Genomic DNA, 21,883 nt, shown 5'->3' on the forward strand with positions numbered 1-21,883 from the left:
TTAATTACTTAGGGCTTCCTATTGAGGCTAATCCTAGACGATTATCTTTTTGGAACCATTATGGCCATGTACAAAAGGTTGTCAAGGTGGTCCGAAAAAATTTTATTCATCGGCGAAAGGGTCATTCTTATAAAATCAATTTTTCCAGCTCTCTCGGTCTATTTCCTCTCCTTCTTCAAAGCTCTATCAAGTATCATCTCTCGTATCGAGTCTATCTTCAAACAATTTTTATAGGGTGATAATGAGTAAGATCATAAGATTAATTGGATCAGTTGGGATAAGATTTGTAAGGATATAAGTGATGGGGGATTGGGGATTAAAAACCTGAAATTGTTTAATATGGTTCTAGTAGGGAAATGGCTATGGAGATTAAAAACTGAAAAATAATGGGTTATGGCTTAAAGTCTTATTGCATAAATATGGGAATCCCTTGGAATTCTGTAGAGATGTTATAAATAAAGGATCCATATGGTGGAGGGAACTAGAATCCCTCGATAGAGTTTGGTGGGGAGTTATAGATAATTAGTTTGTTGATAGCCTAAAGCATGTAGAAGGGTCGGATTGGTATTGGGTTGGATCAAAAGGGTTTGTAATGAAAGATGCGTACGCGAATTTTCTAGAAGGGAATGAGTCTTTTGAATTCACATACAGTAAATTGATCTGGAAAAAAAATCTTTCCTAGTAATATCTCAGTGTTCTTGTGGCGTGTGATGGAAAACAAGCTGCCAATTAGAGATAATCTCAAAAAATATGAGTTCTAAGGACGGGTAACGATAGATGCCCCTTTGGGTGTGAAGAGGGGGAGTCTTTACTCCATGTATTCATTGCTTGTCCTTTCTTGAAGAACATCTGGACAAAGGTTTTTAATTGGTTGAATCTATTCTCTGGCCTCTGTCTGGAGAGAGTAGCGAATATGGAAAGTTTTGTAGGTGCTTGGAGAAAGATGAGTAACAAAGACTTTTATGGCTTGTATTTGGACCGCAATAGCTTGGACGGTTTGGAAAGCAAGGAACAAAAAAAAATTTAAAGGGAAGGATTTAGAGGAAGAAAGAGTAGTTGAAGAGGAAAAGGTCATGTCTTGGAGATGGATTTGCCACAAATCAATAGGGTTTGTTCATTCTTTAAATTAATGGATTCTAAACCCGAAAAATTGCATTACCAATCGTTCATTCTTTAATTTAATTCATTCTTTAAATTAATGGATGTTAAACCCGAAAATTGCTATACAATATGCAGCAGAAATTAAAGTTTTTCTTTAGTTGATTCTTACAAATGATCATGATCAGTAAGATTAGTAATAAAACAACGACCTCTTATGGTGATTTACAACTTTGATGCAAAAATCGAAGGATTGATCACGAGCGTTGATGAAGAACAACGTCTTTACTCAGTTCACACGAATAGACAACCTTCACTCTCAATGCTAGCTGCTACGAATGAAGGCTTTGAGTGAGAGAGAATGAGAGAGAAATACGGCCAGGGTTTCACAAACCTAATTTTATCAAGTAACAAAGCTTATGCAAAGGGTTGTATTTATAGAACCACTTGTGTGGGCTGCAAGCTAAAAAGCCCAACTTAAATGCACCACATAATAATAATAATAATACTATTATTATAACTATTATTATAATAAATATATTTTATAACTATTATAAAATAATAATAATAATAATAATAATAATAATAATATATGATATTCCATATTTCACGTAAGTGCATTGTACCTTACGGTGTTTCATAATCCTCTCAAATACACCGTACCTTGCGGTGTTTCTTATTTATTCTATCTCTCATCAATATGTCCTTATGTGTGTGACCTTGTAGGTTCTCGCGACGTTGAAAATTATATTAAATCACGCATTTAACATAATAAACAGTGAGTGGTATCTAGCAACACATCATTGCTACCCAAGTCATGAAAATATCATGTAATCTGAAAAAACCTTTTCTGTGGTAATGTTTGTGAGTACAATTACCCTCTTGCCCTCATGTCTATTATGAACACAAGGTATAGACTGTGCCACGCTTGTCCAGTTTAATATTGGGCCCTTAGACATTTATCCTGTTATGTAGGATGGGAAAATTCCATCTAGGTCACTCATGTCCCTCAACATGCTTTGTAGAGTACCCATCAACTGTCTTTATGGTCATCCTGTTGAGGACAACGTTTGATCGGCAATAAAGTACCCGACTCTACATCTAGGGTCCATAGTGGTTTCAGGTCGAAGGGTGGTATACGCCACTATCACCATGAGAATAACTTATGACACTTTGCATAACATTCTATGTAGTATTCTCATAGCGGGTCAATCCAGTATAAATATTACTCCTAATATTCATACCTATGTAAACACTTGATAACTCCTTATCCATGATCTATGAGATGTGATCATCAGTCTATTTTCATAATAGTCTCAATACTTTAATGTTATCCCACTTCACAATAAAGCTTGACTATGAATAATTTAAGAATAGTGTCCTTGTGTTTAATGAGGTCTCATGATTAAGGTACACTTAACATTTCATTAAATTGACTAACTATTCTAGGTACTTTATTATTTTGAAAAAAAACATAATAAAGAAATGTCTTTTAATTATTAATAAATAATTCAATACAAGTACCAAAACTATTGTCCTCTAGGGCTTACACCAACATAGAGTCCCACTGAATAGGCTCATCTAAACTCCTCTCCTGAGAGACTTCGAGTCTCATCATACTAGCTCGATGTATAACCTCGCTTGATGGACTTAGAGTCCCACAAAACAGACTCATCTATATGCCTCGCCTGAGAAACTTCGAGTCTTATCAAGAAGACTCAATGTATAGTCTCACCTGAGAGACTCAGAGTTTCTTTGAGCAAAATATAACCTAAAGTCTCGCCCGAGAGACTTGACACAAAGTTTCGCTCGAGAAACTCGATATAGAATTTCGCCTGAGGCACTCGTTGTAAGCCCTCATCAAGAAAACGCCATCTGGTATACATCCATGCAACAGATTCTTAAGGATGTGGGCACTCTTATTGGCCACTCTTCCCTTTACCAAATTATCGTGCTTGAGGGACTATGCAGTGTTATATTTTATCATACCCCTAAGAAGGGATAACCCATGAAAAAGAGGGAAGGCTAGGTGCTATGGCGAGGGGCATGCTACCCTGCAAAGCCAGGGGTTTCCCGAAGAAGTCATATGGTCGCTTGAAAGGGACAACGAGGCCGTGTGGAGCTAGCTTCCACTGTCCACTCGTCCGATAAACTTGGGTGACGACGTGAACCCACAATGACAAACTGACGAAGTTTCAATCAAAGAGAGAAACCACTCTCCCCAAAATCCAAGGAGAACAAGTCCTCCCATGACCACATTTGTTTGTCGCTAAGCTAGGGTAAACTATTATTTGCATCCCTAGCATAAGCCCAAAAGGCATCTATAAATACTTCTTCCCAATGGGAGAAGGAGACAGATTTGAAGTCATACAAATCACATCCCACATAGGCTTATACCTAAGCACATCATTCATCTACAGAGCCTCTCACCTCACATGAACAAAACTCCTAAAACATCGTCAAACACCATCTTACAGGCTGTCGCCGTCATGAGAAAGCCCTAATCACCATACTAACGTAATATACCTACTAAGACTTCTCAGTCCCCCTGCCCTAGCAAGAGGAACACACCTATACATTTTTACCTTTTTGACCAGTATAATATAAATTAGTTATGATATCTGGTTACGATGAATAGTGATATATTGATTATATGAATGATCTAACCATGAATTTCCTGCCCATGATATAATTTAGATTTTTGAATTGAACATTATAACTAGTCATTGTGCACCGGTTACTCTGATTTTCTGTTCATCCGGTTCAACCGTCCGTTCGAAACTGTTTTTAAAACATTTCAAATTAGTGTAATCCTTTGCCTTTACTTACATTGAAGATTGACTTTCCATAGAACTATATAACCAGCCAAAGCAGAACAACAATCTGTTAATAAAGCTTGAGGGGATTAAAGGTTTCTCCAAGTAATACTGTCACTCTACTAAAAAAAACAAACAAGTTGGAATCAGGTTCTCATAGCAACTTGAATATGATTATTTCTCACTCAATAATCAAAAGGTTTAAACAAATATTAATGTGATCCTATCATAATTAATATCAACCTTTATTTTTTTATATATGAGAAATGAGATCCATAAGTTGATATCATCATTTCTATGAATAAAGAAAGTTGAAGCTTTGTAAATAGAACAATTGGAACACAAGCCAAAAGAGCAATAGGAATTGGAGCCCATTTAACTCTATCCTTCACCAGCATAGACAGAGCTGCACCAAATGCTACCATTGTAGTCACTATAGCAATGAACAAAGAAGCCAAACCTAATATTAACCTCTCCGGTAACACCATGACAAAATCTTCTTCGGCAAAGCGTGCATTTAGGATCGCTAAAAACACCAGAAGAGAAGCCATTGAAGAAAACAAGGCTAATGCATCTGACACAACAAATACCATGAATGTGTTATCTTTCAAGAATATTGGTATTCCTTTGTCCTGGTTGTTACCTCCAGGTACTGTTATTGCAGCCGCGAAAGCAATTGTCGCAATAAGAGTTGCTACTAACATACAAGAGTTTGATGTATCCTTTATCCAATTCTTCCCTTCTTCAAGTAATGGTTTATGCTCTTGCTTGAACACTTGCCAAGCTGTTTTACCATCTTGGTTTTTAACTTCTTTGTGGAGAGGGTGATCCAATTTCTCTACTTCCTGTTGGATAAGTAACTATGTTATCTATATAACTCAGATGTTTAGGTAAATCTATAAACAAGAGAAACATTTACTTTATCATTTTTCATGTTAAGTCGAGGATTTATGAAATAATCAACGTATCTGATCAATATAACAGATCAGATACATTAATTATTCAATGAATCTAAAAAGTAAACTTTCTCTTATAAATAAGACCAGAGGGAATAGTATTTATAAGATTAGAATAAATTTAACAAACCTTAAACCACTGCAATTCTCTTTGCATTTGAAATGCTGCACCTGAAATTGACTCTACTTGAGGAGCAAACCTTGCTGCCATATGTGATGTAGTGTTCTGAGATTCATCTAATGCCAACACTAAAAGCTTGCAAATTATTGGCATCTTGCATAGAAGATTAAAAACTTTTTCTTGCCTATTCTTGATAGCGATTTGAGCCACGTATCCTTCATTCGGAATGTGAGTCCAAACCAAATCAGGAAAAAACCGAAAACAAATAGTTAAAAGCTCAACTATGCCTGATGATGTTGCACTGAAAATAATGTCCGCGCTCACAAAAGATTGCCAGAATTGATTGTCATTCCTGGTTGAAGCTTGCGAGGAAACAAATTCTACCAATTTCACAGCATATACATCTCTCAATTTCGTATCTCTAATTAGTTTTATGCTAGGAACTGCAAATGAAATTGTATTTCATCAATTTTAAAGAATATAAGAAACATAAGTTAAGTAAATGATCTATGTAGCACTGAGTGTCTAATGTCCGACACAGACACATGTCAATATCGTGTCTGCATCAGTGTTTACTAGATAACGATACGCATAGAGAATCTCTGGGAATGAGCTTCCCTACAAGGAAAACTTACCAAAAATTTGAAGTGCATTCCATATTGCATTTCCAGATTCAAGTTCCACAGGAACACCTGATATGGTATAAGAAATGCTAAGTTTCAATCAAGCATTGTACCACAAGAACTATACCTACAGAAAGTACTTACAGTGGTAAATGCATCTTTTCCAAAACCCAAGCTTGTGTCCACTTTGAAAGTGTGATGGCAATTTTGACAGAACATTTAGTATAATGCTTCCATTTGAATCAGAAATAGTGGCCAAGTTAGGATAGTGCTGCAAAAGATACATGGTGATATCTGCAAGTAGAAGATTCAAAGAGGATATAAACATATGAGTAACAGATTTTAATATGCTTGGTTATTAAGGCATCATAATGATTACCGTGAAATCCGGCGGCAGTAAGCAAAGCAACAAGATGACTAGAAGAGGGACCGGAGAACGGACAACCAGGCCTTTCGTCCGTCGTATTCAAAACAAGATACCAAACCATCTCTTTACATTTGGTAGATGTGATACTATAGATCAATGGTGTGAATCCTTTAAAATCAGTAACTTGTGTAACAGAAGAATTTTTAGCCACCAGTGCCCTGGCAGCGTTTACGCTCTCGCCCATTGCGACATAGTGAAGGCAAGTACAGCCCATTAAATCCAATTCTGCAACCGTATTTGCAGGCATATGTTGGAGCAGTTTCTCAACAAGTTTCCACTGAGCTCCTACAGCTGCAACATGGAGTGCATTCCTGCCAAGTATCGTAACCTTTGCTGTCAATGCGGTTGGATCGTTGTCAATGAAAGCCTTTGTAGATTCCCAGTCTCCGTTTAGTATCGCTAAGTGCAGCGGCTGGTAGTAACTGTGGTTAAATCCTCTAGCTTTTGACAATAATAGCAAAAACATAAGTTCCTCATAATCATAAGTCATAATGTGAATGTAAACTATATGTCTGAGTTAAGAAAATTAAGGATCATACCGAACTCGGTGACAGCAGCCTTGACGTGATCGAAATCCGTGAGTAAACTTGATTCTTGAGATGCCATTTCTATTGCAAAGTTTTGTCTTGATCTTGGAAGCTGAAAATAGAATCAAATGGATAATAAGAAGCTGCAAAGTTAAGGAAAACATGCACAATCTTACTCATTTGGCTCTTCCTGATATATAAGAATTGGAATTTTTTTGTTGCTGTTGAAGGGAATAACTGGAATATATATACTTTGCTTATAGACAAAGCAAAGTTGAAGTTGAGTCTCTTCTTTTCCTGGTTAGAATTGCAATGGTTTGCAAATCATATCCTACACAGGTTAAAGTGACATGCTACTTTTTCACTTTTTAAAGATTTATCTTATTTCCATATTCAACTGGTGCATTGCATAGAAAAAAGTGAAAGTAATATATGTCATGTTTGTTACACCTCATTTTCTTCCTCATGAAGCTTTTTGAAGTTGGCTTTTTGTTTTTTTACAACAGCTTTATGTTTTGTATTGTAGCATTGAGCTTTATGTTTTTATTATAAAAATAAAAGTTGAAGATGCTAACTTGTTTTGTTTTTTTCATTTTTATAAATCCAAAAGTTGCAAGTGCTATCAGTGATTTGCCATTTTTTTCTTTTCTTTGACAAAAAGTAGATTCTAATAGCATTATGTTATTTTGAAGTTAGTGTAGTTTTTCCTTGAGGCTTTTTCTAATGTATTTTTCTTTTACTTTTTGTTATGTCATTGTATTTGTGAAATTCTTTTATTTTTGAAGTTAAGTGATTGTTTTATATATTGCTATGCAATTTACCATATATGACTGTTCTGTTTGATGGTGCTTCTCTAGAGCAATAAGCGTGACTTGAGATAGTAAGACAAAAATGTACATTCTAAAACATAAGCAAACACAACAACATACTTCTTATTTTAGTAGTTTCTAACTTCATCGGTCAATAACCCTCGATCCATTTGAAAAATATATTTTGGAGGATCACCTCCTTTTAGTTTATAATACTTGAGCAACATATCCCCCAACTAGGACCGGCCCAAACCCAAGGCGAGTGAAGCTGTTGCCTCAGGCCTCATTTTCTTGGGCCATTGAAATAGGCCTCAAATGCTGAAAAAGGGACTCTAAATTAATATAAGATATATAAGTTTCAATAGCATGAATATAAATACATAATGGAAAGCGGTAAGCAATACGTCTTTGCAAGCATATTATTTTTAAAATATTATAAATTAATTTCGCCTTACGCCTCAAAATACTTGGGCCGGACCTATAAATTAATCGAAGTGGCGGACTACATCCTTGCAGTTAAAAACTTTCTTGGCAAGAGTGGTTTTTCCTTGCCCTCTCATTCCTACCACATATATGACGGTGTGCTCTTCTTTTCCCTTCATCCAATCGATGAATCTTTTTCTTGTTGCTTCAAAATCCACAAGGCAGCTTCCTCAACGTAAAGAGCAGCCACTCGAGGGTTGTGCAATTTAGCATTCCGGCTTCCTTTAGAATTGTTTGATCCCTATTCAAAAGAATGTCGAAAGCCATATTTTTCACTTCACTTGATCTCATGAACACATGATTTAATGTCTTAAATCTCAGACACTATTTGATGGCGAGAGATCATAATTTGGAGTAAGTGAGCAATCTTATGTAGTAAAGTTGTGCATCCCTGACCACGTGGTTGATCTCCCACATGGATCATATACTCATCAATGACAAAAAGCTGCTTCACTCATGTTTTGACTCCTTCGGCTGCAACTCTCTTATCGGCATCCTTAAGAAAGGCTTGGATGCTTTCCAATCCATCTTTAATGTCTGCAAACTTCTTGGATTACTGAATTTTTTGGAAACAATTTGTTGAACTTGAAAACTAATTAAAAGAGTAACTATTGAATTTTTTACATTATTGTTAATCAACCATAACATATATATCATTTAGGCGGTTGCACTTACCCATATGGGTTACCCACCCTTATAAAATCCAAAAAAGCCCTTGAAGATTGAATTCAGAAGCACCTATTTAAAAAAAATTACTTCCTCGTAGACGCACCCCAATTCTCCCCAAAATCAAGCCATATATTAATCTACAAATAAATCTAAGGGTGAATTCGGATAACAAATTGCGGACCCAATCTTAGGACAATAAGTTATTTGGCAGTAATTTCTTAAAAAATTTAACATTTTTAAATAAACATTATATATAAATTATACATAAGGTTATTCAATTAAATCATAGACATTTGTCATTCAACTAAATTACCATATATTAAGTCGAAATGGGGGTAAGGATGTTAGCACCATACATCATTGCTCATAAAATACAAACTATAATACAAATTATCAAAATGTTAAGACCAAAATATAAAGAAAAGGTCAATTACTAGGTATATCTAACCCTCTAGTTTTTCCCTGCCTCCTGTACTGCAAGGCATGTAGTGTCTCGGCTATCATGGCCTATAAAATGGCCATCCCAGGATTTCCTTCCTCAAACTCTCCTCTCTCTATGCCTTCTATCCCAATGGACACAATATGCTTGTAGACCAGTAACACATCAACGACATGATCCGTCCTAGTATGCTCATTTTCTAATATCCCTTGATGTGTTGACCTAAGTGGATCTCCCTCTACACCTAGTGTCATATAAAGACGTGACACTCTATAAAACTATTGGGTGTAATTGTATACCACACTCCTTGACTAAGGAGATGGCACACGACGTACATTCACTAAGACTAGATGATCATAAAACGCCTTAAATATCTCAATATCTTTGCGGAGGACGGTGGGAAGAACGAACACGATTAAGGCTCTAGGAATACCCTACATATACCCTAATTCAGCATGACTCGCTCGGGTAAATATGAATACATCACTTGTGACCTATAAACCAGCCAATTAAAGTAGAAAGTTATCACATCCAACGGGCGTGTCTAACGATGATCACCATATGGCATGAAATAGATGTTATCAACCCCGATGCAGTTAATATAAACTCACAACATCTCAATTGTCTGATTTCCTTTGAGCGAGATGATGGAGCAAGCACTACTATAAAACGTACATACGATAACGCCAAAGTCACCACAATTCATCAATACACCAAGGTGACATATCTAAACTGAGGCGCTAATAAATATTTTTTAATTAAATTTTTTAACATATAATAACGGTGGATAATTTCACTATGGTGATAAAATGAAACTTTCATGGGTTCGAACCTCAGCGCTCTCAAATATTTTATTCCTTTAACGTTAAGACGCGCCTTTTTGTTTTTGTTTATTTTTAAATAAATAATAAAAGAGATATCGCTACAGTTGATAGTTTTAACTGTTGTGAAATAGTATACCCATATATAAGCAATTAACTCACTTTTGACAGTAGCGTCGTATCCTTCGCTGGTAAACCCTAGCACCCATTTTTTCTCTTCTTCTTCATCATTAGCCGTGATTATTGTTCTTCATATATAAGGTATTAATCTTCTTCTATCTTCTTGTTACATAGTTCTTGATTATCTCTTTTCTTCCATCTTGTTAAATGTTATCCTTTTTTTAGATTCGTGTTCACGACCTTAACAAGAACGAAGTACAAGAAGTATGAAGCTATGTTAAAAACTTCATCCACCTTGTATTTCTTCTTCATAGCTTCACAACAATATGAACTTCATACTTTGGTTAGTGTTTTTATTTTGTTGCATGTATTTGTTGTTGAAAATTAAGTTTACGATTTCACATCTTAATAACTTTCATGGTGTTTGTAGGACTCAAAAAAAGAACAATACATTATTAAGTCACAAGAAAATAAATTAAGAAACAACAGCAGCAAACTTCATCTAGTTTGAGAAACTATGAGAAGAAATATAATAAGTATGAAGTTGTTGTGTAAACTTCTTACTCCTTATATTTATTTTTCATTGCGTCTCAACCTAGATGAACCTCATAATTAATTCATGTTCCACGTATGATTAATTTCAATAAAAGGTGTGTCCTAGAAACATTTTATAATATATAGTTCTATTGTATGATGTTATTTGGTTGATAACTGATTTTGTATGTTGTTGTTTTTTTTATTAATGTTCTCAGAGCAAGAAGATTGGGTTGAGTTTATTGTATTGTATGTAGATTATTTGTTTCACTAACTCTCACTTAAAATACATTCATTTAAATTGACATAGATACTTATAATCTGCAAATTAAGTTGTTTTTGAAACATCGACTTATATCAATCAATGATTTCTAAGATACTTGCTGTTAGAACAAGATTTGTTCTTATCAATTATCTTAGTTTTGATGATAACAATAATATGAATTTTGCTTAAGATAATATGGTACTCTAATCCAATGCAATTTCCCTTTCAGGAAATATATAAAGAGTACGCATAATTCAGCGCTCAGAAGTTGTATCTCAAATGGTTCAGCATGCAACATCAGAACATGGTCTGGCAAGACATCAGAAGATGGTCGAAGCAGAATCAGAACATGGGTCTATGGAAGCATCAGAAGAACATGAGATCAGAAGCACTGAAGATCAGAAGATGGTATCACGCTCAGAAGCACTTCAAGGTCAGAAGATCAGAAGATGCTATGCACCAAGCTGTTTGACTCTGATGATATTCAAACGTCGTATTCACAAACATCAGATCAGAAGGAAGTACACGTGGCAGACTACGCTGACTGACAAAAGGAACGTTAAAGCTACTAAAGGCTACGTCAGTAGACACAGCGTGAACAAGGCTCGAGGTAGTTGACAAAAGCGTATAACATTAAATGCAAAGCTGTACGGAACACGCAAAGCATTAAATGCATTCAACGGTCATCTTCTCAACGCCTATAAATATGAAGTTCTGATGAGAAGCAAGGTTAACGATTCTGCACCAAAACAACTCATATCAAACTTGCTGAAACTCTGTTCAAATCTAAACTCAGAATCTTCATCTTCATCAAAGCTCACTACATTGCTGTTGTAATATCTTAGTGAGATTAAGCTTAAATTGTAAGAGAAATATCACAGTTGTGATTATCGCTTTTAAGAAGCATTTGTAAACTCTTGAATAGATTACATTAAGTTGTAAGGAACTAGAGTGATCAGTTGATCAGTATACTCTAGGAAGTCTTAGCAGTTGGCTGAGCAGGAAGTCTTGGCAGTTGGCTGAGCAGGAAGTCTTGGCAGTTGGCTGAGCAAAAAGTCTTAGGAGTGAACTAAGCCTAGAGTGATCGTGTTGATCAGTAGACTCTAGAAAAAGTCTTAGGAGTGAACTAAGCAGTTGTTCCTGGAGTGATCAGGTTGTGATCAGAAGACTCTGGAAGACTTAGTTGCGGCTAAGTGGAAAACCATTGTAATCCGTGCGATTAGTGGATTAAATCCTCAGTTGAGGTAAATCATCTCTGCGGGGGTGGACTGGAGTAGCTTCGTTAACAGCGAACCAGGATAAAAATATTTGTGCATTTATTTTTATCGTCCAAGATTTAAAGTCACACTTATTCAATCCCCCCCTTTCTAAGTGTTTTTCTATCCTTCAATTGGCATCAGAGCGCCGGTTCTAAGGTGCAAGCACTTAAACGTGTTTAGAAAAGATTCAGGAAGAGAAAAACGCTTCATTTAAAAGATGGTTGATGAAAGTGAAAGAACTACACCTACACCTGCATCTACATCTGGCTCTGCTGAGCAATACAACGGTAACAATGGTTATACTAGACCGCCGGTATTTGATGGTGAAAACTTTGAATACTGGAAAGATAAACTGGAAAGTTACTTTCTGGGTCTAGATGGTGATCTATGGGATCTTCTGATGGATGGTTACAAACATCCAGTAAATGCCAGAGGCGTAAAGCTGTCAAGGCAAGAAATGAATGATGACCAAAAGAAGCTTTTCAGGAATCATCATAAATGTAGAACTGTTTTGCTGAATGCTATCTCTCATGCTGAGTATGAGAAGATATCTAACAGGGAAACGGCCTATGACATATATGAGTCCTTGAAAATGACTCATGAAGGAAATGCTCAAGTCAAGGAGACAAAAGCTCTTGCCTTAATCCAGAAGTATGAAGCCTTCAAGATGGAGGATGATGAAGACATTGAAAAGATGTTTTCGAGATTTCAAACTCTGACTGCTGGATTGAGAGTTCTTGACAAAGGATACACCAAGGCTGATCATGTGAAGAAGATCATCAGAAGCTTACCCAGAAGATGGGGTCCTATGGTGACTGCATTCAAGATTGCAATGAATCTGAATGAAGTTTCTCTGGAAGAGCTTATCAGCGCCTTGAGAAGTCATGAAATAGAGCTGGACGCAAATGAGCCTCAAAAGAAAGGTAAGTCTATTGCATTAAAATCAAATATCAAGAAATGCACTAACGCTTTTCAGGCCAGAGAAGAAGATCCTGAAGAATCAGAATCTGAAGAAGAAGATGAACTGTCCATGATTTCCAGAAGGCTAAATCAACTCTGGAAGACCAAGCAAAGGAAGTTCAGAGGCTTCAGAAGTTCAAGGAAATTTGAACGTGGAGAATCTTCTGATGAAAGAAGATTTGACAAGAAGAAGGTCATGTGCTATGAATGCAATGAGCCTGGACACTACAAGAATGAATGTCCAAATCTTCAGAAGGAAAGTCCCAAGAAAAAGTTTCATAAGAAGAAAGGTCTTATGGCAACCTGGGATGAGTCAGAAGATGATTCAGAAGATGAGCAGGCCAACTGTGCGCTGATGGCGACAGAAGATGACGGATCAGAATCTACATCAGAATCAGATTCTGAAGAGGTATTTTCTGAACTTACTAGAGATGAGTTAGTTTCCGGTCTAACTGAACTTCTGGAACTCAAGTCTCAGATTAGTCTCAAATACAAAAAGCTGAAAAAGCAATTTGAATTTGAAACAAAGAAGCTTGAGCTGGAGAATTCTGAATTAAAAGAAAAACTTTTAAAATTATCCAATAATGTTGGATCTCCTTCTGATTCAGAAAAATCCACTCCTAGTCTGAACCATATTCTGAAAGAATATGATTTAAGTTTCAGGAAGTTCTTATCTAGAAGTATTGGCAGAAGTCAGCTAGCTTCTATGATATATGCTGTATCTGGAAACAAAAGAGTTGGCATTGGTTATGAGGGTGAAACCCCATACAAACTTGAACCTGTTGATGAAATGAAACTCACATACAAGCCATTGTATGATCAGTTCAAGTATGGCCACTCTCATGATATTAGGCACACTTCACATGCACAAAGTTTTCACATTACACACACTAAGAAGCATGTGACACAACCTAGGAAATATCATGAAACTCACATTAAGAATTATCATGCTGTTCCTCCTATTGCTTACAATGTTAAATCCAAGTTCAAACAGAACTTGAGAAAATCTAACAAGAAAGGACCCAAGAAAATGTGGGTACCTAAGGATAAGATTATTCCTATTGCAGATATCCTTGGCTGCAAGAAGGACAAAGCACAACATGTCATGGTACCTGGATTCTGGATGCTCGCGACACATGACAGGAAGAAGGTCTATGTTCCAAGACCTGGTGCTTAAGTCTGGAGGAGAAGTCAAGTTCGGAGGAGATCAGAAGGGCAAGATAATTGGCTCTGGAACTATAAAATCTGGTAACTCTCCTTCCATCTCTAATGTACTTCTTGTAGAAGGATTAACACATAACCTTTTATCTATCAGTCAATTAAGTGACAATGGTTATGATATAATCTTTAATCAAGAGTCTTGCAAGGCTGTAAATCAGAAGGATGGCTCAATCCTATTTACAGGCAAGAGGAAGAACAACATTTATAAGACAGATCTGCAAGATCTTATGAGTCAGAAGGTGACTTGTCTTATGTCTGTTTCTGAAGAGCAGTGGGTCTGGCACAGGAGATTAGGTCATGCTAGTTTGAGAAAGATCTCTCAGATTAACAAACTGAATCTTGTCAGAGGACTCCCTAATCTGAAATTCCAATCAGATGCTCTTTGTGAAGCATGTCAGAAGGGCAAGTTCTCCAAACCTGCATTCAAGTCTAAGAATGTTGTTTCTACCTCAAGGCCATTAGAACTCTTGCACATTGATCTGTTTGGCCCAGTCAAAACAGCATCTGTCAGAGGAAAGAAATATGGATTAGTCATCGTAGATGATTATAGCCGCTGGACATGGGTAAAATTCTTGAAACACAAGGATGAGACTCATTCAGTGTTCTTTGATTTCTACATTCAGATTCAATCTGAAAAAGAGTGTAAAATCATAAAGGTCAGAAGTGATCATGGTGGTGAATTTGAGAACAGATCCTTTGAAGAATTCTTCAAAGAAAATGGTATTGCCCATGATTTCTCTTGTCCTAGAACTCCACAGCAAAATGGGGTTGTAGAACGAAAGAATAGGACTCTTCAAGAAATGGCCAGAACCATGATCAACGAAACCAATATGGCTAAGCATTTCTGGGCAGAAGCAATAAACACTGCATGCTATATTCAGAATAGAATCTCTATCAGACCTATTCTTAATAAGACTCCCTATGAATTGTGGAAGAATAGAAAGCCCAACATTTCGTATTTCCATCCTTTTGGATGTGTATGCTTTATTCTGAACACTAAAGATCATCTTGGTAAGTTTGATTCCAAAGCTCAAAAGTGTTTCCTTCTTGGATATTCTGAACGCTCAAAAGGCTACAGAGTATACAATACTGAAACATTGGTTGTAGAAGAATCAATCAATATCAGGTTTGATGATAAGCTTGGTTCTGAAAAACCAAAGCAGTTTGATAATTTTGCAGGTTATGATATTGACATATCAGAAGTTGTTGAGCCAAGAAGCAACGCATCAGAAGCAGAGCTCCTCAGAAGCAAAGAACCAGAAGATCAAGTATCAGCTTCTCTGGAGGATCTAAGCTTATCTGAAGAACCATTTGTCAGAAGATCATCCAGACTTATCTCTGGTCATTCAGAAGATGTCATTCTTGGAAAGAAGGATGATCCAATCAGAACAAGAGCATTCCTTAGGAACAATGCAGACTGTCAATTAGGTCTTGTATCTTTGATCGAGCCAACTTCTGTTGATCATGCTCTAGAAGATCCAGACTGGATAATTGCTATGCAAGAAGAACTAAATCAGTTCACAAGGAATGATGTTTGGGATCTTGTTCCTAGACCAGATGGATTCAATATAATTGGTACAAAATGGGTCTTCAGAAACAAGCTCAGTGAGAAAGGTGAAGTGGTAAGGAACAAAGCCAGACTGGTGGCTCAGGGTTATAGTCAGCAAGAAGGGATTGACTACACAGAAACCTTTGCACCAGTGGCCAGGTTAGAGTCTATTCGTCTATTAATTTCTTTTGCCACTCAACATAACATTACTCTCTATCAGATGGATGTTAAGAGTGCCTTCTTAAATGGTTATATAGATGAAGAAGTTTATGTCCATCAACCTCCTGGTTTTGAAGACTCTATGTCTCCTAATCATGTTTTTAAACTTAAGAAATCATTATATGGATTGAAACAGGCTCCCAGAGCTTGGTATGAACGCTTAAGTTCTTTCCTTCTGGATAATGGTTTCACTAGAGGAAAAGTGGACACTACTCTCTTTTGTAAAACCTTTGAAAAGGATATTTTAATTTGTCAAATATATGTAGATGATATTATTTTTGGAACATCTAATGCTACACTTGGAAAGGAGTTTGCTAAGTCTATGCAGGCTGAGTTTGAAATGAGCATGATGGGAGAACTCAAGTACTTCCTTGGAATACAAATAAATCAAACATCAGAAGGAACGTACGTTCACCAAACCAAGTATGTGAAGGAACTTCTGAAGAAGTTTAATCTTCTAGACTGCAAAGAAGCCAAAACTCCTATGCATCCAACATGCATCCTAGGTAAGGATGAGGTAAGTAAGAAGGTAGATCAGAAGTTATACAGAGGTATGATTGGATCTCTTCTATATCTGACTGCTTCTAGACCTGACATTCTGTTCAGTGTTTGTTTGTGTGCTAGATTCCAATCAGATCCTAGAGAATCTCATTTAACTGCTGTTAAGAGAATTCTAAGGTATCTGAAAGGTACTACTAATGTTGGTTTAGTTTACAGAAAATCTAAAGAATACAACTTAGTAGGATTCTGCGATGCTGATTATGCTGGAGACAGAATTGAAAGAAAAAGTACTTCAGGAAGTTGCCAATTTCTTGGAAGTCACTTAATCTCCTGGTACAGCAAGAAGCAAGCAACCATTGCTCTATCAACCACAGAAGCAGAATATGTCGCAGCTGCTGGTTGTAGTACACAGATGCTCTGGATGAAAAGTCAGTTAGAAGATTATCAGATATTTGAGAGTAACATTCCTATATTCTGTGATAATACTTCTGCTATATGTTTATCTAAGAATCCTATTCTTCATTCAAAAGCTAAACATATTGAGATAAAACATCATTTCATAAGGGACTATGTTCAGAAGGGTGTTATTTCTTTAAACTTTGTTAATACAGACCATCAATGGGCTGATATCTTTACAAAACCCCTGGCTGAAGATAGGTTTAAGTTCATTCTGAAGAACATCAGTATGGATTTATGCCCAGAATGAGAAGATGAGAAGTTCTCATATATGAGTATCTTCTGAAATAAATGTGGAACATTTTTTTTAATCAGAAGTTCTGATTGAATTCTTTTAGAAATTATGATTCGGTTATTACTAACGTTTCATTGTCTAAGTTGATTCAGAACCTCTTTTAAAGCAAAACAGCTGTTACGTTTTATCTCGGGATGGTAAACCTGTCGTTACTATTCATGGATAAGCGCGCGTGCAGTTGAAGGGACGCCGACCATAGGTAACTGTGCCAGTCACTTCATTTGTCTTTATTATCTCTCCTCACGTCACGTAACATTAAATGCTTTTCATCATTCGTTTCACTTTATTTTCTTTTAAATACTCTTCAAAATGGTTTTTTGGTTTCCTATCTCTTTGTTTTCCTCTTAAAGTTTTCTCTCTCTCTCTCTCTCTTGGTTTTCATTTCTTCTCTCAAAACCTAGCGTTCACCCTAAGCCTGTTGAAACTCCATGACTCAAAGGCGACAGATCTCTGTGCATCTCGGGATGGCTCTTCTAATACCGCTCAAGTCAGACTCTTCTTTGATGTTGTTATCAACTTTCATCCAAAGACAGAAGACTTTCTTGAGTTATGGGAGGAGGTTAAGAATGATATTCTTAACTTCTATGTTAAGGGAAAGCCCCGTTTGCAACATTAGCTCTCTGTCTGTGAACTGTCCCTCACTTCCTCCTTGGTTCTGGGATCTCTCCTACAGTGGAGGTTTCAGTCTGGAAGACAAGAAGTCCTCCGGGATTCTTGATGGGTTGACACAGAGCGTGTCTAGCTAGGGTTCTGTTTTTAATTTTTGTAGTGATTTCCTTTTTGGAAATCCTTTTTTGTATTTGCTAGGAATGTTTTTCAGCTTGTTAAACATAGGAACTTTTTGTAATATCTTTTGATTATCAATGAAAAAGTTTCTTTTTTTTACATTCCAGTAAATGTTTTCTTTTGTCGTTTTATTCATCTGAATTTTTTTTTATATTCTTTTTGATGTTATGACAAAAAGGGGGAGAAAGATAAATGATAAATGATTTGATTAAATCTATCAGTTGCTGGGTAAAGGCTCCCACACATTCACTAACAAGAACTGCAAGTTCTATATGGTTTAAGTGTTTTGCAGGTACAGAGAAGTGAAGAAAATCTTCAAAGCAAACACTAGAAGCAAAACCATGGAAACTGAAGCAAGCTGAGTGCTATCAAGCTTCAGAGATCAGAAGCAAGAAAGAAGAATGAATCAGAAGCACTGATAATAGAATTTGAATATCATTGTCTATCCTGTTATGACAAAATTCTATTTGCCCTGATACATGTTTTTAGCCTAAATGCTCTGATACATTTGGCTCTGATACATATCATGTATTTGAATATACATTTTATGTTCTAACTCGTTCATGCTGACTTTTGTCGTTTAGTTTTTGTTCTGTAACATTTCAGGATGTAGAGATGCTCAGATGATGCTCTGGTACATTCAACAATGTTCTAATACAAATCTAGCATGAAGTGATGTTGGTAGACATTCAAAGTTCTGAAGCTATCCGAGGGAAGCAGAAATCAGAAGATGTGAATGTTCTAAAAGATCCAGTAATTCAAGTTCTGAAGCTGTCCTGAATGGAAGCAGAAGTCAGAAGCTGTGAATGTTCTGAAGATCAAAGAAACTCAAGTTCTGAAGCTGTCCACGATGGAAGCAGAAATCAGAAGCTGTGAGTGTTCTAAGGATCTAAAGAAATTCAAGTTCTGAAGCTATCCGAGGGAAGCAGAAATCAGAAGATGTGAATGCTCTAAAAGATCCAGAAATTCAAGTTCTGAAGCTGTCCTGAATGGAAGCAGAAGTCAGAAGCTGTGAATGTTCTGAAGATTAAAGAAATTCAAGTTCTGAAGCTGTCCAATGGAAGCAGAAGTCAGAAGCTATGAATTCTCTGAAGGCAGAAGCTTATATGATCGTCTCTACCGAAATAATCAGGGAAGTCTTTTATCAAAGTTCTTCGAGTATTTATTTCAGGGGGAGATTATTTATCTCAGGGGGAGATTGTTAATCTCAGGGGGAGACATATTCATATGCTTATGCTATAGCTGTGTAATTTGTCTTTTGCCGTCTACTCTTTCTGATCGCAAATTCATATCATTTATATATGTTTTTGTCATCATCAAAAAGGGGGAGATTGTTAGAACAAGATTTGTTCTTATCAATTATCTTAGTTTTGATGATAACAATAATATGAATTTTGCTTAAGATAATATGGTACTCTAATCCAATGCAATTTCCCTTTCAGGAAATATATAAAGAGTACGCATAATTCAGCGCTCAGAAGTTGTATCTCAAATGGTTCAGCATGCAACATCAGAACATGGTCTGGCAAGACATCAGAAGATGGTCGAAGCAGAATCAGAACATGGGTCTATGGAAGCATCAGAAGAACATGAGATCAGAAGCACTGAAGATCAGAAGATGGTATCACGCTCAGAAGCACTTCAAGGTCAGAAGATCAGAAGATGCTATGCACCAAGCTGTTTGACTCTGATGATATTCAAACGTCGTATTCACAAACATCAGATCAGAAGGAAGTACACGTGGCAGACTACGCTGACTGACAAAAGGAACGTTAAAGCTACTAAAGGCTACGTCAGTAGACACAGCGTGAACAAGGCTCGAGGTAGTTGACAAAAGCGTATAACATTAAATGCAAAGCTGTACGGAACACGCAAAGCATTAAATGCATTCAACGGTCATCTTCTCAACGCCTATAAATATGAAGTTCTGATGAGAAGCAAGGTTAACGATTCTGCACCAAAACAACTCATATCAAACTTGCTGAAACTCTGTTCAAATCTAAACTCAGAATCTTCATCTTCATCAAAGCTCACTACATTGCTGTTGTAATATCTTAGTGAGATTAAGCTTAAATTGTAAGAGAAATATCACAGTTGTGATTATCGCTTTTAAGAAGCATTTGTAAACTCTTGAATAGATTACATTAAGTTGTAAGGAACTAGAGTGATCAGTTGATCAGTATACTCTAGGAAGTCTTAGCAGTTGGCTGAGCAGGAAGTCTTGGCAGTTGGCTGAGCAGGAAGTCTTGGCAGTTGGCTGAGCAAAAAGTCTTAGGAGTGAACTAAGCCTAGAGTGATCGTGTTGATCAGTAGACTCTAGAAAAAGTCTTAGGAGTGAACTAAGCAGTTGTTCCTGGAGTGATCAGGTTGTGATCAGAAGACTCTGGAAGACTTAGTTGCGGCTAAGTGGAAAACCATTGTAATCCGTGCGATTAGTGGATTAAATCCTCAGTTGAGGTAAATCATCTCTGCGGGGGTGGACTGGAGTAGCTTCGTTAACAGCGAACCAGGATAAAAATATTTGTGCATTTATTTTTATCGTCCAAGATTTAAAGTCACACTTATTCAATCCCCCCCTTTCTAAGTGTTTTTCTATCCTTCACTTGCGTCTTATCTTTCATTTCGTGCTCTTTTACATATATAATATGGTATAATGTCATGGCTCCTTAGATGAATCACTATCTTCAATTATAGTTAAATTTGAATAACAACAATTAATTGGATAATTTGCCTCGTCATCAACACTTATAATAATCATAATATGATGTTTTATCCTTATAAAAATCATGATGATAAGAGATGATGACGAAACAGATTATCCAATGCCTTGTTGTCATTAAAATTTAACTATAATCGAAGATAGCGAGGTATCAAAAGAGTTAGATCAATAAACCATAATATATATGTAAAAGAGCATGAAATGAACGATGTGACGCGTGCAATCAGAAAACAATGGTTTGTTTAAGTTAGTTTTCAAGAATAGTTAATTTTCAGATTATAGACTTCTTCATCAATTTGAATGCTTGTATTTCTTTACTGAGGTATTTGGAAAAACAAGCAGTCTACATATTATATAATAAACTCGGGGTACTTTCAACAACGGTCAACTACTGTAACCGTGATCAAAAGTAATTTATGTTTTAAATTATTTATTACTACTGGGTTTTGAACCTAGTACCTACGTGTACATGTCACAACGGGTTATGAGAATAATCGTTGTGATATGTGGCGCGCGCCCTGCCTTTCAATAACGGTTTCCAGACCGTGGTGGAAACAACGAACTTACAACCACATCCTACTTAACAACAGTATGACACGCGTGATGATAATCCTTTTCTAACCGTTGTGTAATGGATTTTCCATAGTAGTGAAACATGTGACAAATACTCATAGTAGTCTTCTGCAAATGCCCACCCGGAGAAACGTAGAAGTTGTTGATGGGTCCATGCTTAAAATGGTCAGATGAAATATTAGTAATAAAGTAACATAAGTATAATGAAATATTAATAACAGAGTAACACAAGTATAATGAAATATTAGTAACAGTAAAGGTGAAAAATATTACTATAAATAGACATTAATTTTCTGTCATCTGTCTAGTCTTCCATAAATAAGATTCATTTAGCTTGGAATAGAGGTAAACCAAATAAGAGCCTAAAGTTGTACTCATGAATCCTCTCAAAGTTAATGAAATATTTAAGATAGATGACATCGATATTGGTTGCACTTTGTCCACAAATAATAATGTGATGATAACCAAAAACATGAAGTATTCCTTCAATGCACATCCTCTATGACACATAACTCGTGCATAATCACCATCAGCCTCCACTGCCGCAACCAGGTGGTCTATATACAGCATCTTCTAAAATGAAAATTTGACATGACATCCTCTGGTGTCATCTATCTCTTTTTGTACATGACTTGGG

General features: G+C 36.3%; 1 protein-coding gene across 1 annotated transcript; it reads right to left on the minus strand.

The window, feature by feature from the left end:
- Positions 1 to 3,757: 3,757 nt before the first annotated feature.
- Positions 3,758 to 6,925, minus strand: LOC131656542 (uncharacterized). Its single transcript, XM_058926241.1, has 6 exons — positions 6,581 to 6,925; positions 5,994 to 6,482; positions 5,759 to 5,908; positions 5,627 to 5,683; positions 5,001 to 5,434; positions 3,758 to 4,759 (listed from the first exon to the last, which is right to left on the minus strand). The coding sequence occupies exons 1-6, from the start codon at positions 6,645 to 6,647 to the stop codon at positions 4,160 to 4,162; spliced, it is 1,797 nt and encodes a 598-aa protein (XP_058782224.1). The 5' UTR covers positions 6,648 to 6,925; the 3' UTR covers positions 3,758 to 4,159.
- Between the last annotated feature and the right edge of the window lie 14,958 nt (positions 6,926 to 21,883).

This window comes from Vicia villosa, linkage group LG3, assembly GCF_029867415.1.
Source record: "Vicia villosa cultivar HV-30 ecotype Madison, WI linkage group LG3, Vvil1.0, whole genome shotgun sequence".
Classification (NCBI taxonomy): domain Eukaryota; kingdom Viridiplantae; phylum Streptophyta; class Magnoliopsida; order Fabales; family Fabaceae; genus Vicia; species Vicia villosa.

Excerpts from the sequence above, each read along its gene's own strand:
- LOC131656542 (XM_058926241.1), bottom strand. The coding sequence starts at position 6,647 with ATGGCATCTCAAGAATCAAGTTTACTCACGGATTTCGATCACGTCAAG. Across the intron at positions 5,684-5,758 it reads GAAAAGATGCATTTACCACT|GTGTTCCTGTGGAACTTGAA; the intron begins GTAAGTACTTTC and ends ATACCATATCAG. Across the intron at positions 4,760-5,000 it reads GAGAATTGCAGTGGTTTAAG|GAAGTAGAGAAATTGGATCA; the intron begins GTTTGTTAAATT and ends CTTATCCAACAG.